We start from the raw sequence: 14,901 nt of genomic DNA on the forward strand, positions 1-14,901 counted from the left end.
GTACATTATAAATGATTAGTCTTAATCTTTAACTTTAATCTATATTTTTAAGAATAATTTAAGTATTTATTGAATCAAACCCATTACAAAAATAAATTCTGTCATAATCATGTCTTAAAGCTTACCTAAGAGACTAAAAGTGGTATTAGATATATACCTAATAACCAACATAAATTATTTAAATTGGGCACAGGGTTTATACATTATGATTCTATTTGACAGCCACCTTAATGGAGAAAAGATACATAAATCATCATCTGGGTGCCGCTAACCGTGCCAGAATCGTATGGATGTGGGTATGTGGCCTATCAGCCAAAGATATCTCTCAGAAGATTGGAGTCAACCGTGGTACAGTGTACAGGTGGATCCGACGGTGGCAGAGGGAAGACGCGGTGGAGAGACGGACCTTCCATAATGGGTACCTTCCCACTTCTAGCGAAGGCGACACAAGTAGTGCTTCAGACTCTCACACACAGATCGCGATGACTTCTGCTTGTGGCACAGATTACCTTCAGACTTTCTATAATCCAACATTAGTACTACTCCCGCTTGAAAAGATAGCGTTAAGGCTAAGGCACCAACCATCACTGCAGGATTCTCACCCTAAGATGACTTAATTGGTTTCCTTTCTCTGTTGATTGAGTGCGGTTTTATATAAAAAAAAAACTGAACTTGTCGAACGTACCTGCTAAAACTCAAAAAAAATCATAAATCATAAAAAAAATTTCCAATACATAAACTTACAAGTGAAAATAAACTAAAACTGATTTAGCTTAACGACAAATCCACTGATTTATCAATAAGGTTCCATGATGTGACGGCAACAGCTACAAATATTCTGTTTAAATTTACAATTGACTAGAACAAAAGCTTCACTATTTTATAACTGTATTGATATTTTGAAATCCAATTTCCTCCAAATAGAGTTAAGGAATACAATTTTTTTGTAATGGATGTTTTCTTCACTTCACAAATGCAAATTGAACAAGAAATTGGTCAAATGCACGACGCCAACACACGTAAACACACTCAAATATACGCACAAGAATATTTATACGAAAACAGTAAAACATAATTATTCTTAGTCATTCGGACTGCACCACATTTATTCAATAAATGAAAGTTCAGCTTCAATACACTAAGAAAATGATAATAAAATGTTTATTGTGAAATTGTAGTTGTTTATTATAACCTAAAGTGGCACACACAATAATAAAATTAAAAATTTTGAAAATTTAATGATAGTTATTATATTTTTAATTTTAACTATTATTATTGCATTATTATTATTACTGTTATTATTATTATTATTATTATTATTATTATTATTATTATTATTATTATTATTATTATTATTTTTATTATTATTATTATTATTATTATTATTATTATTATTATTATGTGTGTGTGTGTGTGTGTGTGTGTAGTGTGGTGTAAGTTTAACCATGTCTGTGTTATATCCAATGATACACCTTATTCTTGCTCTCTTGTCTTCCTGTTCATTAACTCCAAAGTTATCAATGTTTCTTATATTTATTTATTAGATTTCTTATAAATATTCAATGATTTTAATTGGCAGTGAAGAAAGTGAAATAGCACGATGTTCCAACTAGGGGCAGTGACTGGGCTGGTAGCACTGTTGCTGCATGCAGTGCTACATATCGGCCTCGTGGCTGGAGGTACTCTCCACGTTTCTCCAGGTTAGTTTGAACAAAAAAAATGGTTATAACTATGACCATAATTTTTAAAGGGGTGGACCGATAAGCCAGCGGAAGGCCTCGGTCAGATGACCAAAAGCCTCAGTGGCGGGTCATCATTTGACTAAGACCCGCATCAGGAAACACTTGTCCTGTTTCTTGACAAACCTTACCTAACCTAACCTCCAGGTTAGTTAACTGCACCTGATATATTCAGAGGTGTCAAGATTTAAATATATGAAAAGTCCATAACTGGTTTTCACCCAGTTAACGCCATAAAATTTGTTAAAAGAAAATCTTTGGACGAATGAATCAGGAAAATATTATAACAAAATTCCAGTTTCAAGAATACCTACTTCTAACATTATGCTACGTAGTTTCAGGAAAATACAATAAGCTTTTGAGCTCCTACTGGTCTGTTGGGGTTGTACTTGAAGCTGACTTCCAACCTCGCTGCTCCAGCATCCTCATCCACGACGCCAAGAACTTACCATCAACTGATTTCATTGTAAGTCTCGTAAATATTCTCAACTTAATATTTTTTTTAATATTAGATAATTATAGACAAAAACGATAAAATATAATTATTTAGAATAACAATAGTGCAATAAAAACTAAGCAAAGAATATGAAATTTAAACATTCCCGTTTAAAGGAAGGGAGCATTGAGGAATTTTTAAAATCCTTTTCAGATTTAGCGTTTAGGCTGTCCAGTATATCACAATTGTAAAGGGGGAGGGTGAGAGAATAAAAGTCACATCATATTTATATTATATATTTCAGGACTTCGGCCAGGAATGGGCTGCCTGGGGCGTAGCACTATTTGAGGTGACAGTAGACAGCCGGGATGCTAACTTGACTCAGACAGAAATTTCACTTGCGGTTACCAAGGCTCAGAGGGTATGTGTGTTATGTTACTACTGAGGCAAATACGTCACTTTCACATTACTGCTGAGGCAGGTATGTCAATCACATTATTAGTGAGGTGGTTACATCTTTCTCACATTACTACTGAGGCTGTTATGCCATCTTCACATTACTTTTGAGTTGGGTAAGTTACTGTCACTAAGACCAAGGAACATTTAAGATGTCACCATCGACAGTTGCGGCAAGTGTCTGGCTGCGTGACAGTGGTGGTGGTGAGTGATGACATAACCTTCCTCACAGACTTCGCTGAGTGTTCCCTTGAGGGCCGCCTCCTGGTGTGGTCAACAAGGCTTCTCGCCGTCACCCGCCTGCCCCTCCTGCAGCTACAGCAACTCATGAGAAGTCATTGGACATTCTCCATGATGAATGCTGTGTTCCTGGTTTTGAATGAAAAGTCGAATTTACACAGGTAAATATATTTTCATCAGCGTTATAATGCAGAAAATCTTTACCTATAATAAATTCATTAGGAAAATTCGATTGTTCTTGAAACTAAAAAAATGTTAATCCACGGGTTTTTTGTTCTGAAAGCCTATTTACTGTAAGGCAGCAGCATCAAAAATAGATATTTCAAAACCCAGATTTTTAAATTTTCTACGCTTATTAAACAATTCTTTATTCGAAGGATTTCTTATGGTGGCCAGTTAAGAATGACTATTTTGTTCCTTCTCTATGACTTTGACGTGTTCTTTAGGTCGTTAACGTATTGGGAAGCTCGTCGGTACTATGCTGTTTCATGTTCCTTTCAGAGAGCGTTAGTTCTTTGGCTCCAATAACCTGGTATGTTTCCCATCTCTCTCAGTCCTTCCCAACAGCAGAACCAGAACCCGGCGATGAAATATAGAATAAAAGTAAAATAAATCTGCTTTCACATTTCACCAGGAGTTCTCTGCCAAGAAGCACAAGGCAAATAAACTTTTTCCTTCACGATAACAACTCAGACAACGTCCAAGACGACTACCAAATTATCAGACTGATTACAAGACTTAATCCTAACTGGGACAATGAATATATGCTATATACAATTATTTAATCCTAATTTAAGTTTCAGCATGTATGTAAACTTGCCGTACAGCGTGTCAGGTGCCAAAATAGTAGAGATTGGAGCATGGAGTAAAGCTCGTGGTCTTCACCTTCTTAATCTTCCCCTCTTCCCTGAAAAATTCAATAAGTATATCAATATACAACATATAATCTGTATTCTGTAATATGTGAAACTTTGTGTTCTGGTCAAATTGTTACATGGAGGAAAAGACATATTTGACATAATATTGCTTTCTGTCTTTTACTCTCTCCTATGATTTGCATAACAAAATCAAATCTTTTTTTCAGTTTCTACAGAGCCTCAGTGAACGTGACAGCCTTGCCATATAAACCTTTCTGGAGTGTAGCCGAGGAGCAAAGTGGTAATAACTCTGGTGTCTCCAGTTACACTGGCAGCGACGTCATATTACTACGTGCCATTGCTGGAGCTCTAAATTTTACCATTAACGTTCTACCTGTAGCCACCTGGGACCAGGTTTGTAACCCCTCCTACCCCCGTTACCGGATTTGTAACCATCTAGGATCAGGTATTTAACCATCTGTCACTAGGTTTTTAAACTATATGGGATTAATCAGATTTGCAGACCGCAGCTGCTTGCAAGCGACGACGACTATGTCCAGAACTTTGGTGTGATGGGGAAGGAGGAAGGATGGGTTAGGATGGAAACATGGAAAAAGGGTGGGAGGGTGAAGGAGAGGTGGGGTAATAAAGGTAGTGGCCCAACCACTTTGGCGCAGTAGATGAGAAGTATGAAGATGAGACGTAGATGAGAAGTATAAAGATCGCCGGTACTTGGCTCCCAGGAAGGGAAGTGTCGTAAGGGGCATGCCAGCGTTGAGCAGCTGACGATGCCAGGGCAGCTGATAAGACTGCGTAGTAGCAAACAGGAAGGGTCGAGAAAGTAGGCATGACAGGGTCGAGCAGTGCCACACCCCAGCTGGAGAACTCAGCTTCGCAGTGATTGGTCGGTGGGAAGCTTGTTATTCGAGTGATCGTTTCGGAGAGATCTGAACTTCGGTCTTGAGATGTAGTCCACTATGAACGGGGTTGTTGTGCCTTTTGCAGAATGGTTGATGCGTTGGAGTATTTGTTCGATGGTGGAGGCGTGCTTGGAGTCACAGGCAAACTTGACAGTCCCATCCTGGAGTCGCTGGGAGAGTTCTTGGGCAAGCATTGTGTCATTGTATTGGTCAGTGGTGTAGAATCAGGTACCAGGCGTATAGATGCATTCAATCTCATTATCAGGAGCTGATGCAGCTACAGGAGGGCTAGCAGCAGTGGCAGTGGAAGGAGTGCCGCCTGGGCCGAGGCAACGGCCCAGGCTGTAGGGTTTAGTCCTGACTCTTCATTTTTCTTAAGTATTTCCTCTACCTCACCTATTCTTTGCCTATCCCCACTTTCCCTCTTACCCCTAGTGGGTTCTTACCTGTAAGCCCTTCTATTCTACCTGTGATTGGTCCGTTGTAGTGATGGCGGTGTGAGGGGGTGGTGGTGGTCTCTCATTGGTAGGTTCTGGGTGAGAACAGTTATCATCGTCAAGGAGGATGTCCTGCAAGTCTTCAGGTGCAACGAAGCTGACGATTTTTGGAGTGATCTGCAGAATATCCGCTGAAGGAGGACATTCTGGGACGTTGAAGGATGGCATGTTGTTCAATTCAAAGAGTTCATTAACAGTCTTGTTAAAGGAATCAGGTTGTGCTGCATTTTGCATGTGAGCAAATATCATGCAATAATAGTTTTTTATGGAAACACCGTCGGGTAGTGAAGAGGAGATGGGAGGTGGTGGCGGCTGGTGAGTGGCTTGGAGGATCTTGGTGATGGTCGTCTGGAGCTTTGCTATTGCAGCATAAGTTGGGGAGTTTGTGTTCGGCTTCTTAAGGTCTTCTTTTATCTTCTTTGATAAGATCTCCTGACGAACAGGACATATGGCTGCCAGAGTATGATAGTCACACTTACAGTTGATACAGGTAAGAGCAGTAGTAGAAGTGCATGAACGAAAGTCATGTTCTTCAGACCCACAGGTGGAACAGGTCTTCCTATTCTTGATATGACATTCGGTGGTTGAGTGACTGAAAGAGCAGCATGTCCAACAAGGTGTTATATGCTTGAAGCGTTCAGGCTCAATTTGTTGAGGGTTGATGAAGTAGTAGGATAGAGCCAGGCCATCTGACAGGGCTCTGGTAGCCATGAATACGTCAAGAAACGTAATCTTGAGCATCGAAGATGCATTGGGGATCTTCACTACACTGTAAATCTTGGCCCATTTGTTCTGGTCTTCAATCCACGACTTGAGTTCCTCGGTGGACATGACGGTGATGAGCTTATCTAGGCGTTTCAGGAACACAGACCGTTTAGCTCTCATGTAAGGAGAGGTTGAGATGGCAAAGTCACGGTTGTCGAGAGTCTTCATTGCTGGTGGCGTAAGCACTTTGTCAGCCTCCGCATCATCAGTGAAGGTGACGAGGAAAGCTTCCTTGAGTGATGCAATGCTCGAGAACTTGACCTGCAGACAGCTTTTCAGGGCAGACGAAGTTCAGGCTTCGATACATCGTTGATGACAGCATCATTAAGTTTGATCTTCACACGATGTGACATCGAGGAAGATTAGACACACTTGGAGACAGGTAAAGGTTCCCTTCCCCAACGGGGATCGTAGGGATACTGTATGAAAGAGCCAAAGCTGCTGTGACCATACTGGACAGAGTATACAGAGAAAATTCTGTGTGTTGTGTGTATCTCCTGCTTGCAAGCCAAATCCTGCACTCTCATGAGCTAAATAAAACTCGCGCAAACAACTAATCGCCTACTCACAGGGAAACCCAGCTCTACCATTAGCTGGACGAGGCCTAGCCAAGCCAACAATGAATGAAATGCACTTAGCGACTGCCCAAGCTCGGCTCTTCCTTGCCTGAGCAAGAACTGTGAAAACACCCGAGTATCGTCGTGTTCATAACAATATAATTTTAATGTTTTAAGAAGGATTATATCTAAAACAAGTATATTTTTTTCCAGTAAAATACAACATATTCATTTATAAAGTATGTTAAAAAAAACTCATGTTTATCTTTACCCAGGTTACAAGCTTAGTGATGGAAAGAACTTCTTTCGTGGCAGCTGTTACTCACAAGGTACTTCCACAACGCTGTCTTCTTTATGATTTTACATATGTCTACATACAGGGGTCGATCTCCTTTGCAATGGCTACACCTTCGTTCATTTCTAACTGGGAAAGTCTTGTCGATCCTCTTACAACTGAGGTGTGGGTGGCAATCTTCGTGGTCCTACTTATGGTGCCTCCCTGTTTGTTTATGGTATGCAACAGTAATTCTGATGCTATGTTTATATTTCACTGTTACCATTCCCTTCACATAGCAGTGAATTTAGATATCTCGATCCACCTCACTTCTTTAAATAAGTAAAAATTCAATTAGTGATTAAATAGTATAACCCAAAAAGGAAACAGTCGTCATGTTATTTTAAGAACACAATCTTCTGATTTCAGATCTCCAGACCGGAAGATGACATATTAACGATAGCAGACTCAGCTGAAATAGCTGTTGGAACGCTGCTTGGACAGGGTACTAAGAAGCAACTACCTGAGAGGAGTTCGAGTCGGTTGTTGTTGGTGACTTGGCTGGTGTTCGCCTTCATCGTGAGCAACGTCTACAGGGGCAACCTGACAGCCGCTCTCACCCTCCCCAAGTACCCTGCCAGACCAGAGACACTGGAGCAGCTCGTCAAAGTTGTTGACAAGTAATTATAATCTTTATGTGATAATTATAAAAATGCATTTATCTTCACCTGTATTTTCTGTTTGGCCACCAAACATAGATTTACTGGAGGAAAGAAGTTTTCTAGTATATAAGAACATAAGAATGTAGGAACACTGAAGAAGGCCTACTGGCCCATACGAGGCAGGTCCTTATCAAAACGATCTCTACCTAAAGCCACCCAAGAAATAACTCCCGTTCCCCATGACCTTGTAAAAGGTATTCCAGATTTAATTTTATGAGTATTTTCCATTAGAACTTGAAAGATGAATAATGGCTGCGACTGTTAGACGCAAAGGAAAGAACCAGTCAGTGACAAGCATCTTTAATAGGCAATAAATCCTTGTTTATTCAATCTTATCTTCAAATTCTTGTATAAAAAACTTTATCTACAAAACCCTGTCAACCAAAACTTTGTCGACAAGATTTTGTCGACAAGAGTCGACAAAACCTCTTCCTTGTCATTGGACTGCTAATTGTTCCAGGCACTCGCTAAACAAGTTGAGTATATTCTTCCATACGGTATATACAAAGGGTTACGTAAATGAATAAATATTTGAGAATATTTGCAGTAATTTTCAGTGCTTATATTAGATGTATATGTGAATACATACGTAGACATACATACATACATAATTCAGTTAATTGCTAGTTTGCTAGCATAAATCAGTTCAGTCACAAACATACATATATACAAGCGTACATATGAACCTCCTATACAGTGTGTTGGGATTAATTCCGTCACCATCATTCTCGCATATGTTTCGCTCAACAGGGTAACTATGCCAACCTACGGAGAAAAGTTTAAACAGTTCTTTAAACAGTCAGATTCCGAAGTGTATCAGACCCTCTCTAACATCATGGAATTGGTCGCTTTTTCAGCAGATGGATTACGCCAAGCGGCGGAGAAGAAGTAAGTACATATATCTTGATTTTTTCTGGCGGCGTATTATTATTTAATTATTATTGTTAGGTAAGACACATATGCAACAGTTAGGTATCTTTATTGTTTCAGACAACGGAACAATGCTCTTCTCCAGACTGACCACCTCAAAACTTTAAGGGTGATGGACTGATTACATCGTCTTCAAGTATCTTCTGCTTCTATCAACTTTTCTGTACTCGACTGAAGAAGCCTACTGTGTAGGCGAAACGTTTCAAAATAAAGATACCTAACTGTTGCATATGTGTCTTACCTAACAATCTGTCGGTGTTTTGTACCATTTTAATGTTCATTAATTATTATTAGTGTTTATTGTTGTTGTTTCTACTACTACTACTAATATTCCCAATCTTAAATTATATTAATATTACTATTAATATTTTTATTTTAAGTGAAATGAAGTAGTCAGAATTCTGTGCTCTGGTGTAGGCAGGCCTATATCGACGGGCGGCAATACCTGCAGCAGGTGATCGCTGACAACTTCACACTGGTGGACGGCAGCACCCAGCTTTACATCGGCAGAGAGGGCATCGCTCCTGGGCCAAACGCCTGGCCCATACCTCACGACGCTCCTTACAAGCCTCAATTCGACAAATTAATGATGTCTATTGTTGAGGTAAGATGAGTAGAGCGGTTATATTACAGCTTTATATATCATTAATAAGGCCTCACCTAGATTATGCAGCTCAGTTCTGGTCTCCATATTACAGAATGGACATAAATTCTTTAGAAAACATTCAGCGTAGGATGACTAAATTAATACATAGCATTAGAAATCTTCCTTATGAAGAAAGATTGAAGACCCTTAAATTGCATTCATTTGTTAGACGAAGAATGAGGGGACACATGATCGATGTGTATAGGTGGAAGATGGGTATTAATAAAAGTGATACAGATAAGGTCTTGAGGATATCTCTCCAAGAGAAAACCCACAATAATGGATTCAAATTGGATAAGTTTATATTTCGAAAGGATATAGGAAAGTATTGGTTTAGAAATAGGGTAGTTGATGAGTGGAACAGTCTGCCTAGTAGGGTTATTGAAGCTAAAACGTTGGGTAGTTTCAAATTTAGGTTGGATAAATACATGAGTGAGAGGGGTTGGATTTGAGTGGGACTCGCATAATGTGTAAATAGAATCATCAAAACTTATTTCTTGGGTAGCATTTCAAATTGGGTTGGGCAAATATTTTGTTAATGGGAAGGATTGTAAAGAACCTGCCTAGTATGGGCCAAGAAGCCTGCTGCAGTGATCCTCCTTTCTTATGTTCTTATGTTTACTTAGGTTACCTTACGTTTCTTACCATCTCGGCAAAATAAGACCACCTAATTTACATAACCTAAAAATATTAGACATTTTAAGGAATAAATTATCAATCAACTCAGAATAAGACTTGATCCTAATATTATCCCCGTAAGCTGGTCATAACCCTGACACTGCATGTGTTGGAATCACTGATATACTTCTTCAAATGTCATAAAAAGATGGGAATATTAGATTAATAATTGTGTATATACTCTCTCTCTCTCTCTCTCTCTCTCTCTCTCTCTCTCTCTCTATCTATCTATCTATCTATCTATCTATCTATCTCTCTCTCTCATAACCAATGTTAAATAAGTTACTAGATACGGTATGCAAAGAAAAGTATTTTTTTCAGGCAGGATTATACGAGAAATGGATTAATGACATGATTCTGATAGCCAAGGATGACAGTCGCAGGAGACAGCGTAAGGAGCTAGAGACAAGACTGGTAGTGGCTGCCCAGAGTGCACCAGACACCAGCGGGAACCAGGCTCTTACACTCCTCCACATGCAAGGTCCCTTAATGATCGTCGCCATGGGCCTATCTTCATCTATGATTGTGTTTATCACAGAGTTATTGTTACAGTTATACAAGAAAGGAACTGCTTAATGCAATGAAACTTCAATATTTTTTTTATCTAAATCGTAGAGATGGGATTTAGAGTAAACTTTTAAAAGAGAAATTGAAAAAATGGATTTCTGGTTGAGGATTAAAAGTAAGAAATAGTCACAGTAAGAATAAACAACTATTTTAATGGCTAAGTTGTTGATACGGATTAATAACACAGTAATGAAAGATAATGCTCTGAAATTTCATACATTGGCCAAGAATATCGAGTCTTTGTGAACCACAGTTTAGTGATAACTGATTAACACAGTGTCAGGCATAGCCTTCCATGATAACATACGTAGTCCATCATCTTTGAGTGTGGTGCTATAGACGGCTAGGCCGGCTGCAATGATATATTGTAATGTGCTGCTTTGAGCATGTCTCTCATGTCCGCAAGAGTTCCCCATTACTTCAGCAGTCAGACCACTAAGCCCACAACACTAATAAGCCAGCGGTCACTGATACAATTGGGCTATCATTTACGTACCTGAAGAAGGGGCCTCTATCTAGATCGAAAAGTATTTTACTTTGAGTTTGGATCCTTTTCAACTTAATGCTCCCCTCAAGGGAGGTTCCTCTATATTATTAAGGGACTCTTGATACAAAGAATTAGGCCTGCTCTCCTTTGCTACAAATTGATTGCGCCCTATTCTCCTAGACACTGTATAACCCACAGGTTTCAACGCTTTCCACCTTTAATATAATAATAACGACTCAACCTAATGCTGAAGAGGACCTGTGTTTTACCAACAAAAATGTTTCTTATCAGCATTGATTTTTAATAATAATAAATATATCGTAACATGTTACCTTCTAAGAAAGGGTGACCTGAAGAAGGAAACATTCACCATCATTCATTCAGTAGCTACCTTCATAAAAGCTTGCGAACATCACACTTCAAATGAATCACAGAAGTGAAGAATCTTCTTAAACCCGCCAGAGTGCAAGAACATATAGGCAAAATGTGAGATTGTAAATATCTGTTCTTGAGTTTAGCCAGACTTCGGTTTCATCATTAAGTCAGTAGTGAGGAGCGGCTTCTGCGCGTCGCCGTGTCCTCCTCCTTATACATCTGCGAGCCGGGCTTTTGGATGTCAGTAGACTGGTGGTGTTGTCAAAGGAAAGTCTTGGGATACTTTGTTCTGTGAGTAAGGTAAGCTTGTTTTTAAGCTTAGTCGAGATAATACATATATTGCATATATTGTATGTATTTGACGTGTGTGAACGTGTTAGAGTTAAGTAAATGATTTTTAGAATTTGACGTGTTCTTGGGATGAACAATACAGAGACTCAGGGGAAACCGGTTATCTGGACTTCTATCCTGCACTTGAGGACGAGGTGGGAATACTGTGATTCAGTGTCATTTGAACGGTGATGTCTGCTTTTCTAGCAAGATACGTACTGAAAAAGAAAGATTAATATTTCCTTTCTTTGGATCACCGAATTTTAGTGGTAGACAGCCAAAGTAATAATATATGCAATACAGCTACAGTGTATGGTAGTTAAATCCCAATTACTTTCCCTATCTCTGTCACATTTTAAAGGGATTCTTTTATTGTTTATTCCGAATCACCTGTAAACCCTATGGACTTAACACTGACTAAAATAAAATTAATTCTGTCAACGATTCTTGTCTAAATGGTACCTGTCCATAGAAAATGGATCTAAGATGCACTGTTATTTGACTGAGAGATCACATAACAGTATATAACGCATGTGAAGAGATAATATAAAGAATTTACATATAGCGTGACTTTTATACTTTATAATCCTATTTGACAGCCGCCTTAATGGAGAGACGATTCCAAAATCATCATTTGATGACAGCTTACCGCTCCAAAATTGTGTGGATGTGGATGTATGGATTACCAGCCAAAGAAATTTCTCTGCAGATGGGGGTCAGTCTCAGTACAGTGTACAGGTGGATCAGACGGTATGAGAGGGAAGGCACAGTGGAGAGACGGGCGGCCCAACGTGTTGGTTGTCTCCTTAACTGTTGAGACGGTGACACTGGCAGTGCTACGGATTACCACACACAGCCCGCGACGACATTCTCTTTGCTGCCTGGAAAGTCTAAACATTAACTGTAAACCAGCATTAGCAAACTACTTCGTCTGGGAAAATTATCAATCTCAGGCCCACAACATAGCTAAAGTGACTTGCTTCCTATCATTCCTCTTTGAATTGTGTGTGGCTTTACGAGTGCGAATTTAAATTCGTCGATCATACTTATTAAATGGAGGAAAAAAATAATCGCAGAACATAAACATTAGTTTACAAATGTTTGCAATACAAGATATAGTCACCATGAAATTTTAATTTATCTTAATTAGCTTTACTTAACGGGAAATCCTAGTTAAGATTTCGTCTCGACAACAGGATGTGCCTACAGCTATTCTGTTTACAACTGAAATTGGTCAGAGTAAAACCTTCACCATTTTTATTTTTGTTGTTGATGTTTGTAAAGAGGGGGTCTAGAAAGTATCGAATTATTCTTTAACAGTAGATTCAAGAACTACATTCCCTTGGTAACAAATTTTTTCTTCACTTTACAAACATAAGTTCCTATTGCAGATGACTTGTTTAATAGTCAAACGTGCACAAACGCATTCAAACATACACACTAACCAGACACAGAAGAGTGCAATGGACAAGTGAAGCAGCAGCAGCAACACTCATAGCAAGAGGCATTCTTGAGCTTCCCCAGCGCTCGGGTTTAATGCCCAAAGCTGGGGTGTGGCTCGAAAAGGATCCTGTAGTGCTTGCTGCCTTTGCACCTCCTGACATGGTCTGCTGCTATACAGCTGCCACACCTTCGAGCCCAATGATGGGGGAGGGGGGTGTTGTAGCAGCCCAAGGTGTCTAGCTTCTCCCTCTGAGCACCGTGTGGGTGGGGAACGGTGCTAGGCCTGGGGACAGCTGGCCCCAGAAGACGAGAAGGTACTTGTACCTCCTCCCATGGCAGGCATTGATCTGAGACACTCCCTCGATAGGGAGCCAAGGCCGGGACACCTCTTGGAAAAGGCTCGGGCAGGGCAATTATACCGGCGACTCTAACAAAACACACTAACACATTCACACAAAATACAAACACACACAGCTATTCATTCACATAAAAGCTCCTTCACATACTTCACAGTAAAGGTGATTATTGAATATCCAACTAGAATAAGCTCTTGCAATTGACAATAAAATGTTTATTGTAAAAATGTTTTATTTCCAAACACGTTAAATTACATGTTTAATAAATTAATTATAATGGCCATGTTTATAAATACAATTTATAATTCAGTGATTTGGCAATGATAATGAAATTAATAATAACTATAATAAAGTAATTGTAAAATATTAATTTTATTAATAATGTCTATTATTTTTATTAATAGTCAATGAATAGAAATCCTTAAAGGGGGAGTTATAAGTAGTTATCTGACTTTTTCTTTGGTTTCTTTCAACTCTTCGTTCTTATTTCGCTCATAACACGAGAATGCCTCATCTGATCGGCTTGAAATTGTCAAGGTTTATGTACGATAACTATTACAAGATTCATGGAAGTCATGGGCATGTGCAGATGCCCTATGACCAGAAGTTATTGAACTCACTCCCTGCATCCTGGAATGGCTCCAAAATCTTCCAAAATCCCTTTGATGTCTGGTTTTAAACGTTTGCAAAAGAAGCCTCTAATTTGTCTAAGGATAAGAGTGAAATTTCTTTATAGGCGCAAATCTGCCAATTGTGTGAGTAAAATAGTGCAATTTTTATTCCAGTTAAAGAGCATTAAATGTTTCGACTATTATTATGATCAAAAAGAAGCGCTAAACCCACTAGGGTCTAAATGTATTCGACTCTGCCTTTTCTTAATGGTTGTAATATTTAATGGTAGATGCATCTTACGGCCGAGATAGTACCCATTAGTTTTAGTTCGTTTTGGGCAAATTTGTCAATAAACTAAATTAGTTCACAAAATTTGGAATTGTTGAAATCCGTGCTGGTAGGTGTGTCTTCCCGACCAGCAAACCAGATGCTAAGAGGATAAATGAGCGTGGCCCCTCGTTATGCTAACACCTTGGTTCAATGCAGCCAGTGATAAGTAAACCCACCAAAGCTGTGAAGCGATGTGGTACACTCGTCAATCAACTTTGGCACACTTACCCCCAGGTCTGGTCGAAAGCGGTTTTTACCGAGTCACTTGCTTGCAAAATTGCCTTTCTGTACATATCCTCTGTAAATATTGTACATATTATTGCTTTCTGTTTGGTGAGGGAAATATGTAAGTAAATATTCTCCACTGACTTTTGCTCGTTCGCAATTTCTATCCTGGTTATCGTGCTATAACCATGTGTGCAGGCCACTAGGCTACGCCTGTGCCCGTAATAGTTTGTATGTGATAATTTCTGAGTCGCTCATTGAACTGGCTTCAAGCCTTCAACACAGATAATTGGATACTGCAAGTTTTGAACAGCTTCAAATTTGTGCTTGTTTATTTTCGGTTATTGGTTTTTTGAGACAAGAGAATTAATCATTTTCTCATTAAACTTTCAAAACCGATGTTTTAGTGTTTTGTATTAATTTTAGGCTTTGTTCTAATGTGCCATCTTGAAGGAATTG

General features: G+C 39.2%; 1 protein-coding gene across 1 annotated transcript; it reads left to right on the forward strand.

Moving 5' to 3' along the window:
- Nucleotides 1-290: 290 nt before the first annotated feature.
- On the forward strand, nt 291-10,293 carry LOC128695315 (ionotropic receptor 93a-like). Its single transcript, XM_070095354.1, has 10 exons — nt 291-536; nt 2,480-2,596; nt 2,800-3,032; nt 3,669-3,794; nt 3,956-4,142; nt 6,743-6,979; nt 7,171-7,421; nt 8,214-8,351; nt 8,811-8,997; nt 10,039-10,293. Exons 1-10 carry the CDS (start codon nt 291-293, stop codon nt 10,291-10,293), a joined length of 1,977 nt encoding a protein of 658 aa, XP_069951455.1.
- Nucleotides 10,294-14,901: the final 4,608 nt, after the last annotated feature.

This window comes from Cherax quadricarinatus, chromosome 50 (assembly GCF_038502225.1).
Source record: "Cherax quadricarinatus isolate ZL_2023a chromosome 50, ASM3850222v1, whole genome shotgun sequence".
Taxonomy (NCBI): Eukaryota; Metazoa; Arthropoda; class Malacostraca; order Decapoda; family Parastacidae; genus Cherax; species Cherax quadricarinatus.